This window comes from Styela clava, chromosome 15 (assembly GCF_964204865.1).
Source record: "Styela clava chromosome 15, kaStyClav1.hap1.2, whole genome shotgun sequence".
NCBI lineage: Eukaryota > Metazoa > Chordata > Ascidiacea > Stolidobranchia > Styelidae > Styela > Styela clava.
Genome location: NC_135264.1, coordinates 9,352,873 through 9,379,736, shown reverse-complemented (window position 1 = coordinate 9,379,736; position 26,864 = coordinate 9,352,873). Strand labels below are relative to the sequence as shown.

The 26,864-nt window shown below is 36.8% G+C and overlaps 2 protein-coding genes across 2 annotated transcripts in view; both read left to right on the top strand.

Moving 5' to 3' along the window:
* Window positions 1-24,736, top strand: part of LOC120334570 (cubilin-like) — a 36,683-nt gene extending 11,947 nt beyond the window's left edge. The window contains exons 6-11 of the mRNA XM_078109436.1: window positions 1,212-1,392; window positions 5,768-5,892; window positions 6,884-7,064; window positions 9,059-11,292; window positions 19,078-19,273; window positions 21,801-24,736. Coding sequence (XP_077965562.1) covers window positions 1,212-1,392; window positions 5,768-5,892; window positions 6,884-7,064; window positions 9,059-11,292; window positions 19,078-19,273; window positions 21,801-24,475 — 5,592 coding nt within the window. The 3' untranslated portion in view covers window positions 24,476-24,736. The remainder of the gene's footprint in view (window positions 1-1,211; window positions 1,393-5,767; window positions 5,893-6,883; window positions 7,065-9,058; window positions 11,293-19,077; window positions 19,274-21,800) is intronic.
* On the top strand, window positions 2,204-5,347 carry LOC144432470 (cubilin-like). The gene has a single exon (XM_078120633.1). The coding sequence runs from the start codon at window positions 2,799-2,801 to the stop codon at window positions 4,860-4,862; it is 2,064 nt and encodes a 687-aa protein (XP_077976759.1). The 5' UTR covers window positions 2,204-2,798; the 3' UTR covers window positions 4,863-5,347.
* Window positions 24,737-26,864: the final 2,128 nt, after the last annotated feature.

Genomic DNA, 26,864 nt, shown 5'->3' with positions numbered 1-26,864 from the left:
TTACGGATAGTGAGGTACGACTCAATATATATGTGAAATGCTATATTTCGTAGTTCATATATAAAATATGAGAAACAAAAACGATTTTTCGTTAAAAGTATCCATACTGATAATATTTTTATACGATTGCATTATATTTCTAACTTTGAATGGAACCCAAGATGTTTTATCAACTTACCGACTTTCTACGAACCGACACCTTAATCGGAACTTTCACTTCTATGTGTTCTACGTATATCACGAATTTGAAATTTTAACGATAACATTGTTGGAACGAAGTCAACCTATCATTTGTAGAAACGTTTGTTGTTGTGTTTTGTAAATTTACCTGGTATAAAAGTTGTCATACGTAACTTCATTTTCCAACAACTTTTCCCCATCTTCAGGCGTGCTAAAGTTTTGAATTTTAGTATTCCCAGAGTATTCAGCGTCATCTGTAAAGTAGCCGTTTGCACAACCCATAGAAATAAAAAAAAAATTCCATTTAATTGAATAAACCTATATGTCTATAAAATTGTATATCCATCAAATTCAATAACAAAATTTCTATCCACCTCGAAACAGTAAGTTGAAGATCAATGATGGGACGATGGCATTTTTGTTTTTCAAGGAAAATACTGTACTTCGTGAAAGCTTTATCAAATGTCTATTCACATTGATAATTTATTTTTTTGTATAAAATCTTATTTTCTTTGAATGAAATTCTATTTTTTCACAATTTTTACACATTTCCTAAGTTAACATTTCCGAAGTTATTGATTGTTTTGACAAATGAAACAACTCCAATGGCGGATCATTCCGTCTTTCACAGCACCTGTCATTCCAATATTTATTTCTTACAGATATTTTGTTGTTAATTGTTTGATTTTTGAAGTGATAAATAAAATAACTCTGACTGACTCTGACTAATAAATACAGCGTAGCCCCTTATTTCCAACCTTAAAATCTAAACCTTAAATTCTTTAAATATTATAACGAAAATGAAGAATATTTATGAAACACTAAAAATTCCGTTTATGTATGGTTGTAACTAAAAGTTTCAGTAAACTAGGACGCTTTGTACAAAATTAATGCTCTCTCAAAAATAGGTTTCAAGTGAAATGAATTCTGTTTTATTTTTATTAATTTACAATTACAATATTAGGTTAGACAGAAGAAGTAAACTCAATTTTCTGTAATCTTGCTTTATAATTTGTGGCATTCTTCTGCAGGCTGGCATCGGCGGAATTGTCGTAAACAGCCAGGGTTCGGAGTATGTTGAACCCGCACTACCATTACACACCTTCCGAGTATCAATGTTGAACAATGGCGAAGATTCAGTGAGAATATCTCAACAAAATTTGGTGCCAGACGGTGTGGAGATTCGTTCTTACACTTTCAGCTACTATTATGGTGAGAGAAATAAATAAGAAGTGTTCATTCATGGTCTTAAATTATGATTTTAACTTGATTTTTAGGTCGAGGAATAAATTAACTAATTTTTTTTTTTGGTAAATACGTTAATAAATATTATTGATTTTACTTGAAAATCTGTGATTTTGCGTTTTACTCTGCATACCTGTACAAATGTGTGTGCACACGTACTTGTATCTGAAATGAAAGGCAACAACTGCTTTGTAAAATATAGTGCTCTCTTTATTTTTAGACGTGTTGTTTTCCAACAAAACAAGTACAGTATCTTATTTTTGCTTTATGCTGGTATACCGACTATTTCGTAAACTTAAATTTCAAAAGGAGGAACTCCCCGTACTTTTATAAATGAACCTCTACTGAAATGAAGCAATAAGGATCAGCGTTGTACTATATATTACATTAATGTTAGGGCATGCTACTGAAGTGCGCCACTTGGCCAATCTTTTATCAAAGTCTATTTATATGAACGATAATTCATCGAGTACGCCCCAACGGTATTTTAGGACCATAAGGCGCGCTGTCACTACTTAATTTTCGAAAATAGATCGTGTGTCCGTTAAGCCTAGTGCATAGATCAGGTAGTGCTTTATTGCCTACACTTGAAACCAGTACACTACCGGTTGCGCCTCATAGACCGGTGAGGCTTATGTGTGGAGAAAACCATACTTCAGCAATTTATTGACAGCGCGTCCTAAAGCCCGATGCGCCTTATGCTCCGTAAAACACGGTAATAGTTTTGCAAGATGGGGTATTGGACAATTTCGACCGCATTCATTTGTTAATCTTTAACTGGTGCCAAAACATACAATATAAACGGAGATCACAAGATTCTGCAAATTTTCAAACAAAGTAAGAACTAAAAGCGAAAAACATGTATATATAAAATGCCTAGAATTGAGTGATGGGATTGGTAGAATGCGCTGTACAATAGAATATTTCTCTTGATTTCGTAAAAAAGTCTACTGTATTCGAGCATGATAAGCAATAAATTGGATGAGGATCGTATTTTTGTTTTGGCGAAAATTTCTATACGTTGTAAGTCAGTTTGATGAATAGTTAAAAAACACTTTCCAAACATTATACATATTGATTTCAACAAGAAGTCCTAAATCAACAGAGTTGCATTAAACTGGGTTCAGAGTCCTCAGACTTAATGCGCAAAAACGATTTAATTTGGAAAAATTAGAAGTGCTCCTTGTTGTCGAAAATATTTTACCTACCATGCCTATAAAAACATTTTCGTATCATATCGAAGCTAATATAAGATAAAAGTGTGACGTTCGCGTTCGTATCAGAAAAAAACAATCGCTTCTGATATATTTTTTTCAATTTATATAGGCGGACAAATCACTAGGGAGCAAGAGAGAGCACAGACTACTGGAGGAATGTACAGCCTACAACCGGGAGAAGAAGGCATTTCTAAAATGACATATATCAATCACCCGGATCAAGTTTTGGAAGCTGATTCTAAAATCTTCCATATGCTGGATTCACGTATTTTAGTGCTGGGGGACAATGTAGTGTCTGGAGAAATTTCCACTCCGAATTTCCCTGATAACTATCCGAACGGATCCGACATTTCATGGATGATTGCCTATCCCGAAGGACATACAATCGTCCTTGACATAGTAGAATTTGAAACGGAGAAATGTTGCGATCATTTGATTGTATACGATGGAATGAATACGTCTCTTTCTAATGTTTTAGCAATTTTTGACGGAGTCATTGAAGGCAATGATTCTTCAATCGCGAGTACCGGTAACGCACTTTTCCTTCGCTTCTCATCAGATTGCTTGATCTCTAGAAGCGGTTTCAGAGCGACTTTTGTCAATATTCCTCCAATCCCACCCACACCGATGCCATGCGGTTCCGTTCTATTATCAAGCGAGGACTCAGGCTTTGTTTTGTCACCCAACTACCCAGAACCATATGATGACGGTATGAATTGCACATGGGAAATTCAGACATCGAATACAACGAGAGTTGAAATTACAGTTGACAACTTCAACACAAATGACTATGACAGGCTATTCATATACGACGGTACACCATCCAACCCAGGTGATCTTTTAGCTACACTGTGCGGAAGTGTTTCAAGTGGGTACAGCGTAAATGCAAAATCGAACAATGCCTTCCTCGTTTTCAATTCAAACTCTTCATCGTCGCCCTCTAACGGTTTTAATATATCATATGAAGGAATTATTTATCACGAACCGACAACGACCCCAGTCGAAATAACAACTGATTCTTCCTATAATCCACAATGTTATGGAACACAGTATTTAACGGGAGCTCCAGATATATCATCTCCAGGTTACATTGTTCCGAATGCATATCCAAATGATGTCGACTGTCAATGGAGAATACAAACGTATCCTGGCTACATCTCAATGAAATTTTGGGTTCATTACTTTTCTATTGAATATAATTACGACTGGGTAAGAATTTACAACGGATTTGGGACTGATTCGTCTAATCTCATTGTACAACTCACAGGTTTTATAGAAGACCACGTCCTTGTAGCTACCACTTCATCGCCTGACGCAACTTTACATTTTCAGTCAGATCGCATCGGTACAGACAAAGGTTTCTATTTCCATGTTTATGCTGGAGATCCTGATCCATCCTTGTACACGACCAATATACCTGAAGTTCCGACAGAACCCGCGGTAGGCACTTGCTCTGAGACAGTATATTTGACAAATTACACAGGATACATATCTTCACCAGGTTATCCAGGTGATTATTACGAAAACAATCTCGATTGCCGTTTTTCCGTCCAAACCCCAGACGGTACTTATGTACGACTGGTCATAGAGTTTTTCGAACTAGCAACGGATGATTATTTGTACATTCACGACGGACCAGCTATTGACAGCAAGGTTACTCACTTGCTGTCCTACTCCATACCACCGTACACTTACACTGCAGACATGTCGTCAAATTCCACTTTTGTTCGATTTGTGTCAAATTCGCAGAACACCAATTACGGGTTCAACATCAGATATAAACCAGAACCTCCAATTGTTTATAATAGCTGCGGCGCCGATATTTACCTCCTCGATGGAATAGTTCAATCACCAAACTACCCTGGTGATTATGCGGACGACCTTGATTGCTACTGGACAGTCTATGCCTCTTCGGGAAAGTGTGTTTTGTTTACAGTAATCGACTTCTTGACCGAAATGTGCTGTGACTATGTAGATATACGAGACGGTACACCGGATCAACCTTCTCCAAATAGACTTGTACATATGAGCGGGGATCAGTCTCATTCCCCCAGTGTTGAAATTCTTTCCGAAACCTCGACGGCATTCATGAATTTCTACAGCGACGGCTCGGTTAGCGAAAGAGGTTTCTCTATGAAATTTTCAGTAGTAGAGTGCGATAATCAGGCGTCCAGAATTATTGCTCCAGCAAACACCTTAAATGCAGATCCTTATCGGTAAGAATTAATCAAGAGAAATCGCGCCGGGGAACACGGGAGAGGTTCCAATATCATAGGACGAAACCTGTCGCCAAAATCGACAAACAGGCAACAGAGAGGGCAACCCATTGGCAACAAAGATCAACATTGAATTAGCACGGAGCGTGCTTCATGACTCAATGTTTTGTTATTTCAACTTCATGCTATTTAGATTAATATAGACTAAAAAATGTATTCAATGAAGATTTAACTATAGCTGAATAATGTTGCGAATATCCATATTTAAATGTCGATACATTGATTATCTGAATTCTAAGTAACAATATCAATCTAAGACCTAAAATTTAAGTCAAGTTCCGAAGTCACGTACAAATTTCCTGTAGTCTCTCGTAGCTTTTTAACCTAATGATATTACTCTAGATATTTACTTCACTTACCTATAGCACTCTAGTAATTGTATCTATCAATCTTCTGTATTTTCAATTCGAAATAAACTATGTATCCTAGTATGTGTGTCATTTTTACTGTAAAAATTACGTGATATAGACCCAACAGAATTTTTGCTTTTGATCCATCTAAAAGCCACAATAAGATTGTTACATCTCAAAAACGCTTCATTTAAAGTAGAACCGTTTTACCCCAGTTTTACTGAGTACTAAATTGAGACTAAATTTTTTGCTCCTGTTTTGCTTAGATGGTGGTCGTCTAAAGAAATCAAACCCGTAAGATTCATTTTAAATGATTTGACTTAACAGCATTTATTGTAAAAATATCAAATTCAACATTCTTACTTTTAGAATGTGCTGATTTTTATTCAAAATGCTATTCCATATTCTACGATCAATCCTGAAAATATATTAATTATTATCATTTGTTATCATTGATTTAATCATTCGAGATAACGATTATCATTAACTTCACAGACTTAATCTAGCCTTAATATGGGTTTCCTGAGAGTAATGTTGCTCGGCTGTGCCGTGTTTGCATTTGTAGTTGATTTCTCGACTGCAACAGTTAGTGGCACACGGAAAAGAGCTATTACGAATAGTGAGGTAAGACTCAATATATATGTGAAATGCTATAACATTGTTGGAACGAAGTCAACCTACCCTTTGTAGAAACGTTTGTTGTTGTGTTTAGTAAATTTACCTGGTATAAAAGTTGTCATACGTCATTTAATTTTCCAACAACTTTTCCCCATCTTCAGGCGTGCTAAAGTTTTGAATTTTAGTATTCCCAGAGTATTCAGCGTCATCTGTAAAGTAGCCGTTTGCACAATCCATAGAATTGAAAAAAATTCCATTTAATTGAATAAACCTATATGTCTACTCTATAAGATTGTATATCCATCAAATTTAATTATAAAATTTCTATCCACCTCGAAACAGTAAGTTGAGAATCAATGATGGGACGATGGCATTTTTGTTTTTCAAGGAAAAAATGCTGTACTTCGTAAAAGCTTTATCAAATGTCTATTCACATTAATAATTTATTTTTTCGTGTGGAGTCTTATTTTCTTTGAATATAATTCTATTTTTTTACTTTTTTTACACATTTCCTAACCTAACATTTTCAAAGTTATTGATTGTTTTGACAAATGAAAAACAACTCCAATGGCGGATCATTCCGTCTTCCACAGCACCTGTCATTCCAATAATTATTTCTTACAGATATTTTGTTGTTAATTGTTTGTTTTTTGAAGTGATAAATAAAATAACTCTGGCTGGCTGACTCTGACTAATAAATACAGCGTAGCCCCTTATCTCCAACCTTGGGAATCTAAATCCTAAATTCTTTAAATATTATCACGAAAATGAAGAATATTTATGTAACACTGGAACTTCCGTTTATGCATGGTTGTAACTAAAAGTTTCAGTAAACAAGGACGCTTTGCACAAAATTAATGTTCCCTCAAAAATATGTTCCAAGTGAAATGAATTCTATTTTATTTTATCAATGTAAAATTACAATACTAAGTTAGACGGAAGAAGTAAACCTAATTTTCTGTAATCTTGTTTTATAATTTGTATTATTCTTCTGCAGGTGGGCATTGGCGGAATTGTCGTAAACAGCCTGAGTTCGGAGTATGTTGAACCCGAACTACCATTACACACCTTCCGAGTATCATTGATGAACAATGGCGAAGATTCAGTGAGAATATCTCAACAAAATTTGGTGCCAGACGGTGTGGAGATTCGTTCTTACACTTTTAGTTACTATTATGGTGAGAGAAATAAATAAGAAGTGTTCGTTTTCATTATTTATGTATAATTGTCTTAAGGTATGATATTAATCTTGATTTTTTTAGGTTGAGGAATAAATTAAGTAGAATTTTTTCAGTAAATACGTTAATAAATATTATTGATATTATTTGAAAATCTGTGATTTCGCCTTTTACTCTGCATACTTGTACAAATGTGTGTTCACACGTACTTGTAACTGAAAAGAAAGGCAACAACTGCTTTATAAAATATAGTGCTCTCTTTATTTTTAGACGTGTTGTTTTCCAACAAAACAAGTACAGTATCTTATTTTTGCTCTATGCTGGTATACCGACTATTTCGTAAACTTAAATTTCAAAAGGAGGAACTCCCCGTACTTTTATAAATGAACCTCTACTGAAATGAAGGTGTTTAATTTTCAAATGAAGCAATAAGGATCAGCGTTGTACTATATTACATTAATGTTAGGGCATGCTACTAAAGTGCGCCACTTGGTCAATCTTTTATCAAAGTCTATTTATATGAAGATAAATCATCGAGTACGCCCCAACGGTATTTTACGACCATAAGGCGCGCTGTAACTACCTAATTTTTGAAAATCGATCGTGTGTCCTTTAAGCCTAGTGCAGGGATGGCGAACCTTTTTCGATGAATGGGTCGAAAATTATATTTTTATCGCGTAAAAGAAGAGTAAAGGGTCACATATATTTAATCAATGTTTGTATCTACAAGAATTTTCTGACACAAATCTTATTGGTTTCTGTTGGTTTTGGTGTAGTTTTGGGCTTTACTTATGCAGCACTTTTATCAGGGATATTTTATGGCATTCGATTTTATGAAATTAAAGTACGAAAACACGCGTATGAATTACCAAAAACGTTTAGGACGATGCGGAAAATTATGTTACTGTTCCAAAGAGTTTGGAGGAAATTCCACTCTGATAGTGGTATATTTTTCGATCAGTTTCCAACCACATTAAGGCACCTCTACACTGCCCCGTTGTTATTTCAGATTTCTAGGTTTTTATTTCAAGTCTGAAAAATTTTGTTTTCTCAGCGACATTGTAGGCGAGAAACTAATAAAATGCTAAGTGGCATCTAGTTCTCGTATTATCTTTACGTTGCGAGAAATAAACAGATCAATTGCATTGTTATGTCATAAGTGATATCAGAGCCAATAGCTGAAGAAAGGTACACGGCGGTGCAGACTTGCGTCCAAGATTGAGGGTTTTGAGAATATCCATACCGGCCCAGACATTAACAATTTGAATATGAGCGATCGCAGCCCTATCGGTACATTATAATAGTTTAGTAATTGTTAGATTAATTTGTTGGTTTTATCAATTTTTATCACTAATATGTTAGCATTTTATTTTTATTTTATTCGTGCCTTGGCGGGTCACGAATAAAACGCGGCGGGTCACTTTGTGACCCGCGGGTCAGTGGTTCGCCATCCCTGGCCTAGTGCATAGATAAGGTAATGCTTTATTGCCTACACTTGAAACCAGTACAGTAACGGTTGCGCCTCATAGACCGGTGAGGCTTATGTGTGGAGAAACCCATACCTCAGCAATTTATTGACAGTGCGTCCTAAAGCCCGATGCGCCTTATGCTCCGTAAAACACGGTAATAGTTTTGCAAGATGGGGTATTGGACAATTTCGACCGCATTCATTTGTTAATCTTTAACTGGTGCCAAAACATACAATATAACCGGAGATCACAAGATCAACACTTTCGCAACTTTCTACATATTGATTTCAACAAGAAGTCCTAAATCAACAGCGTTGCATTAAACTAGGTTCAGACTTGATGCGCAAAAACGATTTAATTCGGAAAAAATTGGAAGTGCTTCTTGTTGTCAAAATTATTTTAACCACCATGCCTATGAAAACATTTTCGTATCATATCGAAGCTAATATAAGATAAAAGTGTGACGTTCGCGTTCGTATCAGAAAAAAACAATCGCTTCTGATATATTTTTTTCAATTTATATAGGCGGACAAATCACTAGGGAGCAAGAGAGAGCACAGACTACTGGAGGAATGTACAGCCTACAACCGGGAGAAGAAGGCATTTCTAAAATGACATATATCAATCACCCGGATCAAGTTTTGGAAGCTGATTCTAGAATCTTCCATATGCTGGATTCACGCATTTTAGTGCTGGGGGACAATGTAGTGTCTGGAGAAATTTCCACTCCGAATTTCCCTGATAACTATCCGAACGGATCCGACATTTCATGGATGATTGCCTATCCCGAAGGACATACAATCGTCCTTGACATAGTAGAATTTGAAACGGAGAAATGTTGCGATCATTTGATTGTATACGATGGAATGAATACGTCTCTTTCTAATGTTTTAGCAATTTTTGACGGAGTCATTGAAGGCAATGATTCTTCAATCGCGAGTACCGGTAACGCACTTTTCCTTCGCTTCTCATCAGATTGCTTGATCTCTAGAAGCGGTTTCAGAGCGACTTTTGTCAATATTCCTCCAATCCCACCCACACCGATGCCATGCGGTTCCGTTCTATTATCAAGCGAGGACTCAGGCTTTGTTTTGTCACCCAACTACCCAGAACCATATGATGACGGTATGAATTGCACATGGGAAATTCAGACATCGAATACAACGAGAGTTGAAATTACAGTTGACAACTTCAACACAAATGACTATGACAGGCTATTCATATACGACGGTACACCATCCAACCCAGGTGATCTTTTAGCTACACTGTGCGGAAGTGTTTCAAGTGGGTACAGCGTAAATGCAAAATCGAACAATGCCTTCCTCGTTTTCAATTCAAACTCTTCATCGTCGCCCTCTAACGGTTTTAATATATCATATGAAGGAATTATTTATCACGAACCGACAACGACCCCAGTCGAAACAACAACTGATTCTTCCTATAATCCACAATGTTATGGAACACAGTATTTAACGGGAGCTCCAGATATATTATCTCCAGGTTACATTGTTCCGAATGCATATCCAAATGATGTCGACTGTCAATGGAGAATACAGACGTATCCTGGCTACATCTCAATGAAATTTTGGGTTCATTACTTTTCTATTGAATATAATTACGACTGGGTAAGAATTTACAACGGATTTGGGACTGATTCGTCTAATCTCATTGTACAACTCACAGGTTTTATAAAAGACCACGTCCTTGTAGCTACCACTTCATCGCCTGACGCAACTTTACATTTTCAGTCAGATCGCGTCGGTACAGACAAAGGTTTCTATTTCCATGTTTATGTTGGAGATCCTGATCCATTCTTGTACACGACCAATATACCTGAAGTTCCGACAGAACCCGCGGTAGGCACTTGCTCTGAGACAGTATATTTGACAAATTACACAGGATACATATCTTCACCAGGTTATCCAGGTGATTATTACGAAAACAATCTCGATTGCCGTTTTTCCGTCCAAACCCCAGACGGTACTTATGTACGACTGGTCATAGAGTTTTTCGAACTAGCAACGGATGATTATTTGTACATTCACGACGGACCAGCTATTGACAGCAAGGTTACTCACTTGCTGTCCTACTCCATACCACCGTACACTTACACTGCAGACATGTCGTCAAATTCCACTTTTGTTCGATTTGTGTCAAATTCGCAGAACACCAATTACGGGTTCAACATCAGATATAAACCAGAACCTCCAATTGTTTATAATAGCTGCGGCGCCGATATTTACCTCCTCGATGGAATAGTTCAATCACCAAACTACCCTGGTGATTATGACGACGAACTCGATTGCTACTGGACAGTCTATGCCTCTTCGGGAAAGTGTGTTCTGTTTACAGTAATCGACTTCTCGACCGAAATGTCCTATGACTATTTAGAAATACGAGACGGTACACCGGATCAGCCTTCAAATAGACTTGTGCATATGACCGGGGATCAGTCTCATTCCCCCAGTGTTGAAATTCTTTCCGAAACCTCGACGGCATTCATGAATTTTCACAGCGACCGCTCGTTTAGTGAAAGAGGTTTCTCTATGAAATTTTCAGTAGTAGAGTGCGATAATCAGGCGTCCAGAATTATTGCTCCAGCAAACACCTTAAATGCAGATCCTTATCGGCAAGAATTAATCAAGAGATATCGCGCCGGGGAACACGGGAGAGATTCCAATATCATAGGACGGAACCTGTCGCCAAAATCGACAAAGAGGCAACAGAGAGGGCAACCCATTGGCAACAAAGATCAACATTGAATTTGCAGGGAGCGTGCTTCATGACTCAATGTTTTGTTATTTCAACTTCATGCTATTTAGATTGTCATAGACTAAAAATGTATTTAATGAAGATTTGACTATTATTGAATAATGTTGCGAATATCCATATTTAAATGTCGATACATTGATTATCTGGATTCTAAGTAACAATATCAATCTAAGACCTAAAATTAGGGTCAAGTTCCGAAGTCACGTACAAATATCCTGTAGTCTTCTGTAGCTTTTTAACCTAGTGATATTAATCTAGATATTTACTTTAATTATCTGTAGCACTCTAGTAATTGTATCGATCTTCTGTATTTTTAATTCGAAATAAACTTTGTAGCCTAGTATGTGTGTCATTTTTACTGTCAAAATTGAAAGTTTTACACCAAAACAGCCAAAAAGCCACATTAAACTAAAAGACAGTTACAGCACGAAAACGCAAATTCTTCAATAAAAAAGTATATTTGAAGCAACCCTTCCCGCAAAAGTGAAAAGATTACTGATATATTCGCAAATCTAGGAGAATGCATAGTAGTAAAAAGCATTTATTGTTGTGACAGATCCTCAAATAGGCATGGGATAACTCAAATCTTCAATACTGTCAACGAAACAGCCGTGAATAGAACTGCCGCAGAGAAGAATTTTTCGTAAAATAAAAAAGGCTGAAACAGAAATATATTCGATATTGCAACCACTGCAAATACTTAAGTAATTTCATCCAAAACGTCTAATGAAATTGCGTAACAAAGAATAATTAATTCCCTTGTGAGTATAATATTGGGAAATATGTCACATTTTCTGCCATTTTTACCGCTTTGAGCTTCTTTAAAATTGCTTTTATATCCAAGGTATCAACAGAAATACTTGAGTGATTGTAAGTATATACTGTATACTACAAATTTGTATTGTACACAAATGCAAAAAAAAATGACGTTATATTATAATCCTGCTATAAGTCCATTATGACTGCATAATGATTTTCCGTTGAAAACGAATGAAATTTAACATTTTATACATGAAGATTAGCACTTCGTTATATGAGGTAAATATTTAAAGCCGTTTCGAAAATGCACGGTGTGCGAACCCCCACATAATGAAGAAACAGTCGTAATTGTTCCCTTGTTCACAGGTGGCCGAAAATAGATAATTTTGCGCCATAATAAAAAGGGGTTGTTTTGAGTAATTGATATAGTATAAACGTAACTAACGGCTTCGGGAGAACTCCCTGAAACCCACCACGTGGTCTTGTTGTTGTTTTGTTGTAGGTTAAAACCAATCAATTTAAGGTATCAGTTATCAAAGAGAAAGAGGGCAGGCAGGTCCTACGAGACAAGATACTGTCTATTCAGTGCAATATTTTATGTAAATACTTGTTCTTTTAAATGATGTCAAAAGTCGATCGAAAAGACTCAACTAATATGATCGCTTTCCAGTATAATACTCTGAAAGACGCAGTCGATGCCGAAAACGCAAAATCGGGAACACACATTTTTCACACTGTGGCGCAAGCAAACTAACGTCCAACCGATAATTTCTTCGCGGGGAAAATGCATAAGCAACTGAAAGCAAAATAATTTTGAACATAAATCAAAGTGTGATAGGTCTTTGCATTTAACACAAGATATGGAAACTCGAAGTTTCAGGAATAACTGAAAAAAATTTATCAATCAGTGCTTTTCAAACGAGGTGATGCGAAAATTTGAACTTTACGGTCCCACTAAACCAGGGGTCGACAAACTCTTGTCGCTCCCGGACAAAATTAAGGGTTGCAAGCAGTGGTGGGATTCAAATTTTTTGTCAGCCGGTTTCTTCACAAAAGTCATATTTTTCAGCCGGTTCTTACAAACAGAACATTGACAGTAACCAGTTATGCTAACCGGTTCGCTGATCTCATAAAATTCCGTGAGACGGTTGTATAGAACCGGTGCAAACCGGCTGAATCCCACCACTGGTTGCATATTTTTAGAAAGTTGAAAACCGAACGAATGATACTTTTTATAATAAAAATCAAGCAGTGATACCTATCTCGAAAAAAATACAATATTATTTCCTTATTGCATTGCATCTCAAAAAACTCGATTTGAATTATAACTACCGCTTGTTTTTCCCTATCAACCTGGGTGAAATTCTGAAACAATGTAAGTGAAAAAATTTGATAAAATATTAGATTAAAATAAAAATGATCAAACAAATAAATTCCCGTGGAAAAGTGGTGCAACAGCTGCAAATTAAAATCGGGATATTTAAGGCTAGAGTTATAAACTAATATATATATATATATAGCATTTATGTGGGTCCAAGCCCATAGCCGAGCGTGAATTTGTGGACGCAAGTGGTTGAGAAATGAATAAAATACAAACAAACTAATTTTTATCCACAGGATCAGTGGACTTAATTTAATGCTCTAACGACCCATGGAAACCACTGGTGTGAATCAACCGGGCGAATATGACTAATTTAATTACGAAACACATACGCAAGTCGCGAACGCACCAATACCAAGAAGAATGAAAAAAATAAGACAGAAAAGAATACAGTGTCAGAAAAGAGGGTGAAGTCAAATTAGCCGACACTGTCGCTAAGTCTTTGACGCCCCGGAGAAAAACTTCCATCACCACGGACTTCCAACTCCTATACCTGCCTGATAAAATAGGGGTTGTGTCACCATCGATAGTTTATGGTGAACACGTTATCCATGTAAACGTCAGCAACGGTTTCCAACATGTAGCCCGGTGCACCAAAATGTCACAGGGCTTCGAGAATGGCACCATGCCCAACCGCCCCGGAAGCATTACGGACGTCAAGCCACGCCATACAAAGATTACTAGGGATTTGTTCAAAAAGAATTGTTTTAAAAGAGTTGTTTTAAATCAAGTTTTTTTTGCCTGTTTTGTTCAAAATGGCTGTACTATTTGATTTTTTCGTATTGAATAGGTTGAAGAAAAATGCACGTAAAAACTTGCCAAGCGCTTCTTATTCGCAATAAATCTTTCAAAACGCCACAAATATCGATAGAGGCTCATGCACACCTTCCCAAGCTGTAGTTCAGTGGTTGGCGCAGTAAGACGCAACCGATAAGCCATTATGTGAACGACCCCGCTGCGATAAAACCACTTTGCGAAAATTGAAATGCGATCGAATAAATGAGTTTGTATAACCTTGAAAAACTCTACCACTTCAACCTTAAAAACAAAGCATGCAAAGCTGCTAAGCATAAATTCACCGAACAGTATTACTATTAACCGTAATAATGCCTTCATTTTATGAGAAAATGTCAATAAATGAACTCGAAATCCGTATTATGGCCTCATAACAGATTAGTTGTGGCGTCTCTGCATCAGAGGACTCCTACAATTAGCATAGGCTAGGCTAGGGTGTCTCGTCGTTTATATCAGTAGATTACCGCCGATATAAGCATATTTTTCATTATCGCAACCCACTCGTTTTGCCAAAGGGCTGCACTTGATCTAATTGCCTTTGTAGTAGGCTCGTGAGCTAAATTTCATGATTTTTCTTACTCAAAACGTCTCTCTGATATCTCGGCTAAACATTCCGGGTCTAATCTTATGACTTTGGTGGAGATACAAACGTGGCGATGAATGTACGCAATAGAAGTAAAAGTCAAATTAAAAAATTTTACTTCCATTTTTGAAATTATAATTCCGGCTGCGTGTGCATCTGCCAGAATGCAACGTTTTGGCGTAGTTTCGCGGCGATGCAAGGGGGATTTCAATAAAAAAAATACAGAAAAAATTTGATTCAAAACAAGCCCTTGTTTCAAAACACGATGTTTTTTTAGAATTGATAAAAAACAAAACCCTAAAGAATACGATTATGTTTCTTGGAAACCACAATGACCAAATCAAGCATGCAAACATGCTCGAAGACGCCTTCAGAAGAGACAAAGCCCTTCTGCTCTGGCAAAATCACTTTCCTTCTAGATGCCCAAGACTGAAGACAACGTGCAATCACGGCTGCATAGATTTGCATGCGGCCGATCGCGATTGGTCTTCAGTTCCCGACGTCATTCCTATTGTCCTTCAGGTCGTTAGGAATAAGGGTCATCCTATCGACCAGGCACGTCCTACTCCGCCAACACGTTATCACGATGGTAAGCGCTCTGGGTCATCCACGGAGGTATCGCCCAGTCACCATCTCCGATCCGCCCGAATAAGTGTGCTGTTTCTCTAGTATAGAGGATGAAATAGAGCACCGCAGACTACCAAAGGAAGCCCCGATAATCGATCTACAGAAAGCCGCTCGCAACTGAGGACTCTGTAGAAATAGCCAATCTTGTGTCATAATGGCGTCGACGACAGAAAAATAAGTGTAACTTGAGCGTCTGGAAAGGGAAAAATTACAAAAATTAGAATTGCAACTTTGGAAGCCCGAGTCATTCGTAGCTCAAATTTCGAGTAACAATCACATACGATTAAAGGGTCGTTTTAGAAAAAGATACGATATTCTGAGAACTATATTAAGGTCGTCCAAGACGGTTGATGATAGTTTTAAGCAGAGCTCTGACACAAAATATTTTTTGATGCGAATTTCATTATTCACGGAACCTTTGTTACCAAGTGATCACCAACTGATTTCCTATCCACTCATGTACAGCGTATACTTACTTACGATTTTCCACTTGCGGTATGTAAAACTCAGCTACATTTTATATGTATATATCATGAATATGTAATGAGGCGTTTACTCAAATATTCTGAAAAAAATGAGATTTGCTACAACAACCTCACAGCAGAAGGATTCTTAAAAACGCTATCGCACAGAGAGAGGTACACACAGTGCACCTGTGGTGATGCAACGAGTTTTAAAATTATTTAGAATGAACTTTGTCAAACTCCTGATGTTATGAGCCCAATTGCATATCGGGAGTGCAAAATTAATTTATTTTTAACATTTGTTCTAATTTTTTGCTTATATTCAATCATATTTGATTCCTGAATAAATGAAATAACAAAGACAATGGTATTGCAGTTCGAAAAATATAAGTGACATGATTTAGAATTAGAGGCACAAGTTGCCCGTGAAAGAGGCAAGGTGACTAAGATGTTCAAAAGTGCATACCAAAACGATTGGCTCCACCAAATACGCAAACTTATGAAGGAGTCTGGAGAGGGTTAGTACATATCACAGCTAAATGACTCAACAAAAGTTATTTAACGCACTCCAGGTCTGCTATTCCAGTAATAATAAGTTACGTAATATGGCGTGTCAGTGTTTATTATAAAAACCAATTAAACTTCAAGTGACATAAAAGATAAGAGTTCCAGACATTGCACAACTAATATTCGCTTAATAATAATATCTTGAAAAGATAGCTTTGTTTTTCAAGAAACGCGTCTTCTTTGTTCAAATAGTTCAGAAAATATTTGTTTGACTTTTGATAAATTTTCAACAAAGACGTTATTGAATTTCGACCGCAGCACCCCAGAAACAATTTGTTCTTGTGCCTTGGAGTATGTCCATATTTATTAATACCGGGTCTTGCGTGTACCATACCTATTCAATTCTGCAGTATACGATAATCAGTGCTATATATTAAAATTGAAGTATATATTTATTATGTATTTTTCGTTGATAACTTCGATGTGATCGTAATTATTTTGAAATGTATACCTTAGGTTGAAAAACACCCACCACCGGGAAAAGGTTTTCGGGCAAACAAACGCCCGAGTTGAAGATGTTGGTAAATATTGATTGGAAATTTGCAATCTTATTATCAAGCACTTTATTTTATAATAGTTGAATTCACTTATATTTTAACGCTACTGCAATAAATAGTCCCAAAATTAAACATCACGACTTTATATGAATATGTTTTATATAATTGTAATGAGCTATATATATTTTAGTTTGTGAAATATATATCGACTTGTAACTTATTCTACATACTTTATGCTTAGCTCCTGCTGGTGGAAAATGAGTTAAGGTTTCGAGAAAAAATTGCAAAATTTTGAAATCAGATCACGCCCCACGCGTATGGTGTGGTGTGTGATTTTGGGGCTCCCGAAGTATGCGAACCAAGATGGCGGACATGGGAATGTAATATGTGTACTAGGTTAGGGTTAGGCCATAATTTTAGGTATAAATACTACGGGAGGCTCTTGGCTAGTCTTCGAACTGATAATAGGACTAAAATAAGGAAAATTGGAAAAAAATTATCGCCTAACCCTAACCTAGTACACATATTACGTTCCGATGTCCGCCATCTTGGTTCGCATACTTCGGGAGCACCGTGATTTTTTTCCATAACTTTTTCTCGCCTCTTATTCGTCTTCTTTTTTATGTCGTTTTATTCTTCAAACTATATAATCTCGGAGTTGAAGTTGAAACCTCATTTGACTTGGGATTTTCTTGGACCTCGAATACAGTTTACCATATTTTCTGGCTTAACTTATTAAGGTGTAGTCAGACGAGAAACAGAAGCAATTCATTCACGTGTTTATAACTAAATAATTGAAAGTAAAATTTCTACTTTCCAAATAAAATTTGTTGTTTATTTTTTGAAGATTTTGACCATTTTCTGCTAAAAAATTATTGTATATCCGAATTCGATGGCAGATCCGTCTTTATTCAATAAATTACGCTTGCTTAGGCGCGCTTAAATGATGGAAAAATTCGATTTTAAAGTATTCAGAGATGGTTCAATTAGTGGAGTATTCAGAGGAAGGAAAGCATAGAAAAGTTATAGCCGGTGATGCACTCTTACATGATTTCCAATTTATTCATTCACATGTTTAAAATTATTCTTCATCTGTAGATTTAAGCCAGCCGTGAAATGATTTCACTAAAAGCGATTTTATTCGGCTTTGCCGCATTCTCGTGTGTTTTCGTGATTGCTTCGTCAAATGCAGAAAACGATGGAATGAAGAAAAGATCGATAACAAATAATGATGTAAGTCGAATATCATTTCATATTTTGAATTTTTCCAACGAAGGCCTCTGCTCATTTGATACTATCTTACATGCGATGCAATACAGAGGTGAGCGTATTCAAAATTTTCGGACGCCGAATCTGTTCTGCTCCGAAATTCAAATCGGAGTCCGACTTCGAAGAAGCAATATTACTTATGTTTCGCTCCAGTTTCCAAATCTATATTATAGCATATTTTATTGTTCACTACAATAGCCTACAATAGCACTACAAATGTAAAAACGTGTATATAATGATCCTTGTGTTTATTACACCACGAAACTACACACAATATGTCTGAACACTATGAAAACTACGCAATTTCCTGTTACCACAATCACAATAAATGATTGCTAAAACCACTGCCATTGTTGCATTATAGTAAAATTTGAGTGGCACTCCTTCCAATTTGTTCAATAAAGCTGCATCAATATAATGTAGATAGCACTTATGTCGTGTTTGGTAGAGATACAAACGTGGCGATGAATGTACAATAGAAGTAAAAGTCAAATTAAAAAATTTTACTTACATTTTTGAAATTATAATTCCGGCTGCGTGTGCAGCTGCCAGAATGCAACGTTTTGGCGTAGTTTCGCGGCGATGCAAGGGGGATTTCAATAAAAAATACAGAAAAAAATTGATTTAAAACAAGCCCACGATGTTTTTTTAGAATTGATAAACGGAAAACCCTAAAGATTAGGATTATGTTTCTTGGAAACCACAATGACCAAGAGTCGTGTTTACCAGAAGCACATCGAAACTGCAAAAACTATGTAACACCAATGTATTAAAGTGTTCACAACAACGACTGATAAATATTTTCATATTTCACTTTTTAAAAATTTCAGGTGAACTTGGAGGTTATTGGCGTTAACAGTCGCAGTTCGAGTTACGATGACATCGAACTTCCCATGTACACGTTCCGGGTGTCTATGGACAACCGAGGCGACGATTCGGTCAAGGTATCTCATCATATTATCGTCCCGGATGGGGTAGAGATTCGGTCTTTTACGTTGGACATTTCTGAAAATGCAACAAGGCAAAGTGAGTCGTATTTTGGTGCTCCAGAAGTATGCGCACCAAAATGTCGTACAACCTGAATCCTAACCGGTACACACATACTATGTTCAGGTTGTGCGCCATTTTGGTGCGCATACTTATGGAGGTCCCTTATTCTACTATAAGTCAATATCATCCCGCATTTTTCACATAAACTCTCATTCCAGAACTATCAAAGCTAACTCTTGACAACGGTTATATGTAGGCTTGCCATACGTCCCGGTTTAGTCGGGACCGTCCCGGTTTTAGCGTGTTTTTCCACCGTCCCGGCAATAGACTCAAATGTCCCGGTTTTGCAGTATGACAGTCATAAATAATTTTTCTATTTGATACTATTACAAAATTGCTTTTTTTTCAACGGACGCAGCCGATTTAGCACTGATTTGCGTCTCACTCACTAGTTCAGATAGAGAGAAAATTGTTATGACATGACGTATGAACCATGCGTTAATTTAACACCCAAGTGTACTGTCGTTGAATCATCAAAATGTCGAAAACAAAGTGCAAGTTTTCTAATGAGTTGAACAATTTTCCGAAGACCAATAGAGGATTTTCCAATATAATTCACAGCTAATTTTAATCTCTGTAATATGCCCACAATGGTATGGTAAACATTCAAAGTATTACTAACCCCTAGAATCAAACCAAAGTTGGCTTGTATTATTCGCTTCGTCCCGGTTTTTTGTTTCAGAAATATGGTAAGCCTAGTTATATGTATTTTTTTTTAATATTTTCACGCCTTGAAAGTCGTCTCAGACGCACTATCGTTCAGAGGTCTACGGCGCGAAATTTATTCTTTTTCCCTTTTATGTGGGCGGAATGATAACCACCTACTTTGTTGTACACAAAGAAGGTCTTTTGCTAAATCCTCATCTTATTGTTTTGGCAAATTTTTTTAACCTGCCTCACCCATTGGTTTTGAATTCCCAGTGGAGATGTCTGTACATTCTATTTATAGTATGTACAGACTTCTCCACTGGGAATATAGTATAGAGGGGTCTTTTGCAATATGATTTTGGCAAAGTTACTTATCTATCTAATTTCAAGAAATATTAAATGATAAGTGACCTGTTATTTGACCAACGCCGGGACAATACTATTAAAGACTAAATGCTAAAACTCAAATAAAGGGAAAATGTAGTTGTTGAACCAAAAAGCAATAGACAACTACTAGAATCTAAAATGCCATTCTATATTAACTTATTTGTTATCAAAGTAACTCGCGGTTGTGTCTTCTTACCACAAAATAATACCAGTACCTCGCTAAAATACTAGGCAATCTGTGGACATAAAAATATGAAATAAATTGCCTTAGTTTTTTTTATACGTATTATTGCGAATTCGTTATCGCCATTGAAAAAAAAAGGAAAAACAAATAAAAATACATATTAAGCATATTAGTAAATTCACTAGTTAAATGAGCTGCCTTTTCCATGAATATTATTTTTTTTGTTTCTGTAATCAATGCTTGACCTATTCGGGTATATTTTGGTTAATTAATTCAATTGTCTCCATTCTAACCTGCAGTAGGGTAGACAAAATAAAAGCATCATTACTCTTAAATTCCAAAATACCACAGCAATCCGCGGACATAAAAAGTGTAATAAACTTTGTCATTTTGCGAATTCGAAAAATCTGTACTATGTTTGCAACACTGACTCCGCTCTATCACAAGGCTGCCACTCAGATTATATTTAAGATGTACCGGTAACCGTCAGAAAAATCTCTAAGTCTGCTATGAAATCTCGGGGAGTAAAATTTGTTTTAGTACAATAAAAACTGATTAAATATACCTCAGATTATTTATCTTGTACAATATCACAATTCGGGAAAAAGTCGCGTCCCCAACCTTATATAATGTTTACACGAAAATTTTCAACGGCAATTTGAAGGAATGGGTAAAAAGGTAATGCCGCACACAATTGACTGTTTCGATTATAGTAACGGTATGGTTTTCAATGCGAATCAAACAGAATGTGTGATTTATGATGTCTGAAGAAGCGTTTCCAATATGTCGAAAGAATCAAACAACGAAACTTGAATTGTTTTCGGTTTTATTTCTTAGTATTTTATACTGTCGCTTTTCAATCAAAAATATGCGTCGCGGATTCACTTCGTTATCGAACACACAATGGACCTATAGATCGTTTTGTTATTACGCTGTTGTTTGTATTCAGCATCTCGCTGCCGATGAATGTTTAACATCTCTAACTAGATTCATAATTCTGTGCGAGTACAAAAATAGAAATATAATCGTTGTGGTGGCACAAGACTTACTTATGTTAACGGGAAATTTGTGACTTAGGGAAAATAAACACCGACGTAAATGTTTTCACGGCCTAAAAAGCACGTGTCGCTGACGAACAATCAGTGATTTTAGCAAAATGCAATGGCACGCGTTATCAGCGACTTTTCAGTATTTTAAAATTTTTAAAAGAGGGGAGTTGAAATGTCATAATCAGGTTCAAATAAACCGATTGTAACGTGTAACGTAACTTTTTGATGTTTCCAGAAAGAAGTACCGGGGAGCAACATCCCTCTCAGACGGTTGGAGGAATTTACAATATACAGAGTGGTGAAGAGTTCAATTCCGTTATGAAGTATATTAATCACCCCAATGAAGTTGCTGAACCTAATACAAAAACATTCCATAAACTCGCATCAAGCATTGTGGTGCTCGGAGGCAATATAGTAGCAGGTGAAATATATTCTCCTAACTACCCGAACAACTATCCGAACGGTGCTGATATCTCTTGGTTGATTGCTTATCCGACTGAAAATAGGGTTCGTCTTGATATGTTGGACTATGACATGGAAGAGTGCTGTGACCATCTTATCATTTATGACGGTATGAACAAGACTGCGCCAGTTTTAGCAACTTTCGACGGGACATTCATTGGACACGTTTCTTCAATTGTAAGCACTGGAGAAGCCATGTTTCTGCGTTTCACTTCAGATTGTTTGGTTTCTGGAAAAGGATTTCGAGCGTCTTATATCAACATACCATCAGCGGATCCAACGGATCCAACACCTGCGACGTGCGGCTCCGTACAATTGACAAGTGGTAATTCAGGCTTTGTCTTGTCACCTAACTATCCCGGACAATATGGTAACGGCATGAATTGTACTTGGTCAGTGCAGACATACTATGGTACTCGAGTGCAATTCACAGTAGAATATTTCAACACACAGTACTACGACAGACTTTACATATACAATGGATCGCCTTATAACCCCGGAAGCTATATAACCACCTTGTATGGCAGTGTCTATAGTGGATACAGCGTGAGGGCAAATTCAAACAAAGCATTTCTTGTTTTTAGTTCAGATAATTCATCTTCTTACAATGGTTTTAATATTACATATGAAGGGATAAATTATCAGGAGCCGATTACAACTAGTCGTCCAGAGGAAACTACGAATTCATATTTTAGTCCGCAATGCACTGGAACTCAATACATAAACACTAATGTCGACATATACTCTCCCGGATACTATTCCCCACAATGGTACCCCAACAATGCCTATTGTCAGTGGAGGGTACAAGCACCGAATGGGTACGGCATTACTTTACATTCACACTATTTCTCAATTGAAAACTCTTCAGATTGGGTTCGATTCTACAGCGGATATGGAACCAGTTACTACAACCTGATAGGTGAATACACGGGTGATATCTATGGCCACCCAAATCTCGCATCTATCCCATCACAATATGCAACTCTGACCTTTCAATCTGATAACTATGGAACAGATCGAGGATTCAACGTAGAATTTTGGACTTATTATATCTCTGCCACGACAGTAGCAATGCCGGAAGAAAGTACAACAACAAATGTAACATATTTTAGTCCACAGTGCAGCGGAATTACGTATGTTTCGGGATCTCCTAATATATTATCTCCGGGATACAATTATCCGAATTGGTATCCCAACAATGCCGATTGCCAATGGAGAATCCAAGCATCCAATGGATACAACGCCTTGCGATTTCAGACTCATTATTTCTCTATTGAATACTCTTACGACTGGGTGAAAATTTACAACGGATATGGAACTGATTCTTCACAACTCATTGCACATCTCACAGGTTATATATCCGGACACACGTACGTTGCTATTTCATCCTCACCTCACGCAACGTTGCACTTTCAGTCTGACTATACCGGAACTGATCGTGGATTTTACATTCATGTGTATCAAACAAATATCTACCCATCATCTGAAACAACTGCCTTACCTGTTACCACGCAGTCATTGCTCAATAGTAGTACATGCGGGACAATTTCTTTAGCTGGTTACTACGGATATATTTCATCGCCTGGTTACCCGTCGTATTACTACGGAAACGATCTTGAATGCCAATGGTCTGTACAAACACCTTACGGTACATTTGTTAGAATGACGATACAATCATTCTCGTTGGGAAGTGGTGACTATTTGTACGTTTATGATGGGTATTCTGCAAACAGCACACTCATAGCAAATCTGTGGGGATATGTTTCATATGGTTACATTATCGATTCTTCGTCAAATTTTGCCTTCCTTCGTTTTATAACAAATTCATACTACGTTTCGGCAGGTTTTAACATTCGATACGATGCAGAGTATTCGACGTCAACAGAAGCGCCAACTCAATCGACTGACTGTGGGGACACCTTATACGGAAACAGTGGCACGATTACTTCGCCAAATTATCCAGGAAGTTACGAAAATTCCCTCGATTGCACCTGGACCATTCATGTTTCTTCTAGGTCTTGTATTCTATTCGTAGTAGACTACTTTTATACAGAAAGTGGTTACGACTACGTCAATATATATGATGGTACACCGGAACAACCAGGTTCGCAGCTGGCCTATTTGAGCGGATACTACGGAAACTCCAGTTCCCAAATAAAGGCCAATAACAACAGCGCTCATATTACTTTCCACACTGACGGTTCAGTTGTCCAACCGGGTTTCAGCATTCAGTATTCGACAGTGAATTGTGATTATGTGGTCACAGGTGCAACTCCAACAGAAGGAACTCCAATATCAGCAACTACATATTGGTGGCGTCAGTCAAAAGAGAGAAATAATCCGGATGAAAATGAAGGAAGTTCTAACATAATTGGGAGAGACCTTTGGAAAGGTGCAAAGAACAGACCAATAAGAAAACGTCAACAAGGGGAAATGCAAAAACCTTAAAGCGATGACCCAATACGCAGTTGGCAATTTGTAATAATATGCCTAGAGTGTAGTGAGTTGTAATTTTAACTCAACTTTTGAGCCTGTAGTGTTTTTTTTTATTATATTTGACCAATCCTTTTTTTTTTTTTAATTTTTCATCTTTATTGTTTGATATGTAACCTTTAGGAATGAATCGTAATGCATCATAGAAGCAAGAGAACAATGCTTTAGTTTAGTATATGAAATATTTAAATCTGTAATAATAAAGCCCGCATAGTACATACACTTTCTGTATAATATCGTTGTACTCTATTCAGTTCAGCATTGTTACTTGGTAAATTTACCCCCCCTCCCCCCCAAACACACACACTTAAACACACACACACACTTTATGCTATTCCGTTATTCCGTGCCCAAGGTAAGGCTAGCTGCAAACAGCCTTAAGGATGTAAAAAATTGTGCCAAAGGAAAAAGACAGTGCCATATTTTATTAACCAAACAGCGCACTGTCAATGGGTTACTTAGGTTGGGGCTGTATCCATACATAATGCGCACCAGGCTAAAACGTTTATATTATGACCACCAAATACAAAGTAATGGTCGACGATTGAGAGGTGTTTGATTGGACATGCAAACTATTCTCCGAACGACGACTGGCAAAGTGAGGCGAGATACGCGTAACGTTGGATTTTATTTAACAGGTGTTGGTTACGGATATGACAATGTTGTTCGATGCAATCACTTGTAGCAACTCCACAAAATATATTGTTAATGAAATAAGTCGAACCGTTGAAGCACTTGAAATAAATAAATTATTTCATCCCCAGCTTTTGGCCCGCCAACTAGCCAAATAATCCTGGGAAATTGTAGAAAAAGTACAATGTGATCAAATTTCTCAATCACGAGGTTCAACTGTCACATTACTGCTTTGAATATATAAAAATATCCTTTTCCTGGTATTGATGCGCTCTTCTGTAAAGCTCCGCGAGCTATTAAGTCATGAATCGAAAATATGCAGTGTCAACCTGATGAAGAAAGTCATAAAACTTCGAAACACTAGTTTACAATGGTGAGTCGGGAAAATATTCAATAAAGAAGTCAATATGACCAACTATAATTTTTGGTCTCAGTTTCAATATACATTCGGCCTAAAATAATAGTCTAGCAATTACATTGCATCAAAACGCTTTCTACGTGGGTACAATGTTTTTGATGAACAATTTTGAAACATCAATTGAGGAACTTCATCTTACTGCTTTGAGTCATTTGAGTAAAACAATTCAATGTTTTATGTTAACTATTGGTTTGTATGATTGTTTCAAGGTTTCCGGCATCTGGGGCCACATTATTATATTTTGCACTGTTCGCGGGCCACATTAGTACTAGGAAATCGTAAACAGCGCATTAGAAAAACAAAGACTTTAATTATACAAACACATTTGAGCATTATTTATCATTAATTAATCTTTCTAAATATACATTTATTTTAATCGTTGACAGACGCAAACAAACATTCAATGTATCGCCCCCCGCCTGTTCTTTGATCAGATTTCAATCTCAGGGATAATATAGCAGGGTGACCATACGTCCTCCTTTTGGAGGATTTGTCCTCCTTTTTCGTTAAAAATTTCATGTCATCCGAGGACGCTCTAAGTCTAAAAGGTCAAAATGTCCTCCTTTTTCAAAGGATTAAATATTTAAAATTTGTTCAGGATATATTCAACATTTTTTGATGTTATTTCGTGCTCAACACCTCATTTCTAATCTGCTAAAAAATTATAGCTCAGTTTTACGAACAGGTTGAATGAAGGAAATAAGTGTATATATATAAATTGATATAGGTTCCAGACGTTTCTAGTTTTACTAAGTAATACATTTGTGGCAACAAATATTTCATTAGAGCTTTGCTAAATTATCATCCGTTCTGGACGACCTCAAAATAACGCTAAGTCATAAGGTAGAATCCACATTCGAATGCAGTTTAAGAAATGACTGAGCTAACAACATTTTTGAGGTGTCGTATCATCTTCCCGATCTCTAAAGTGCAATTTTTATACAACAAAAGATTATTGCTGCCAGCATCATTGTGACACAACAATGACTATTTCCACGCTGCATATTGATATCTAAGGTCACACCACAATTACCATCTTCTAAAACCATTCACCAAACTTGCTTCTCTATTGTGAAGTTCTAATTGCGCTCCTATTTCAGTAATTTCAACCGTTTAATGGGGCTCAACTGGAGCTAGCACAATGGCGTTTGAGGTTTGGCAGACACGCAAAAGTTTAAAACCACATCTCTACTGCTCTAGGTTAAATGCATACTTGTTTATCACGTAAAAATCGTGTTGTTCTGCGATTATCTTCACCTCATTTCATCTTGTTTTTAGCAATTTGGTGAAATT

What these genes read in the sequence shown, in the direction of transcription:
- LOC144432470 (XM_078120633.1), top strand. Translation starts at nt 2,799, where the DNA reads ATGTACAGCCTACAACCGGGAGAAGAAGGCATTTCTAAAATGACATAT.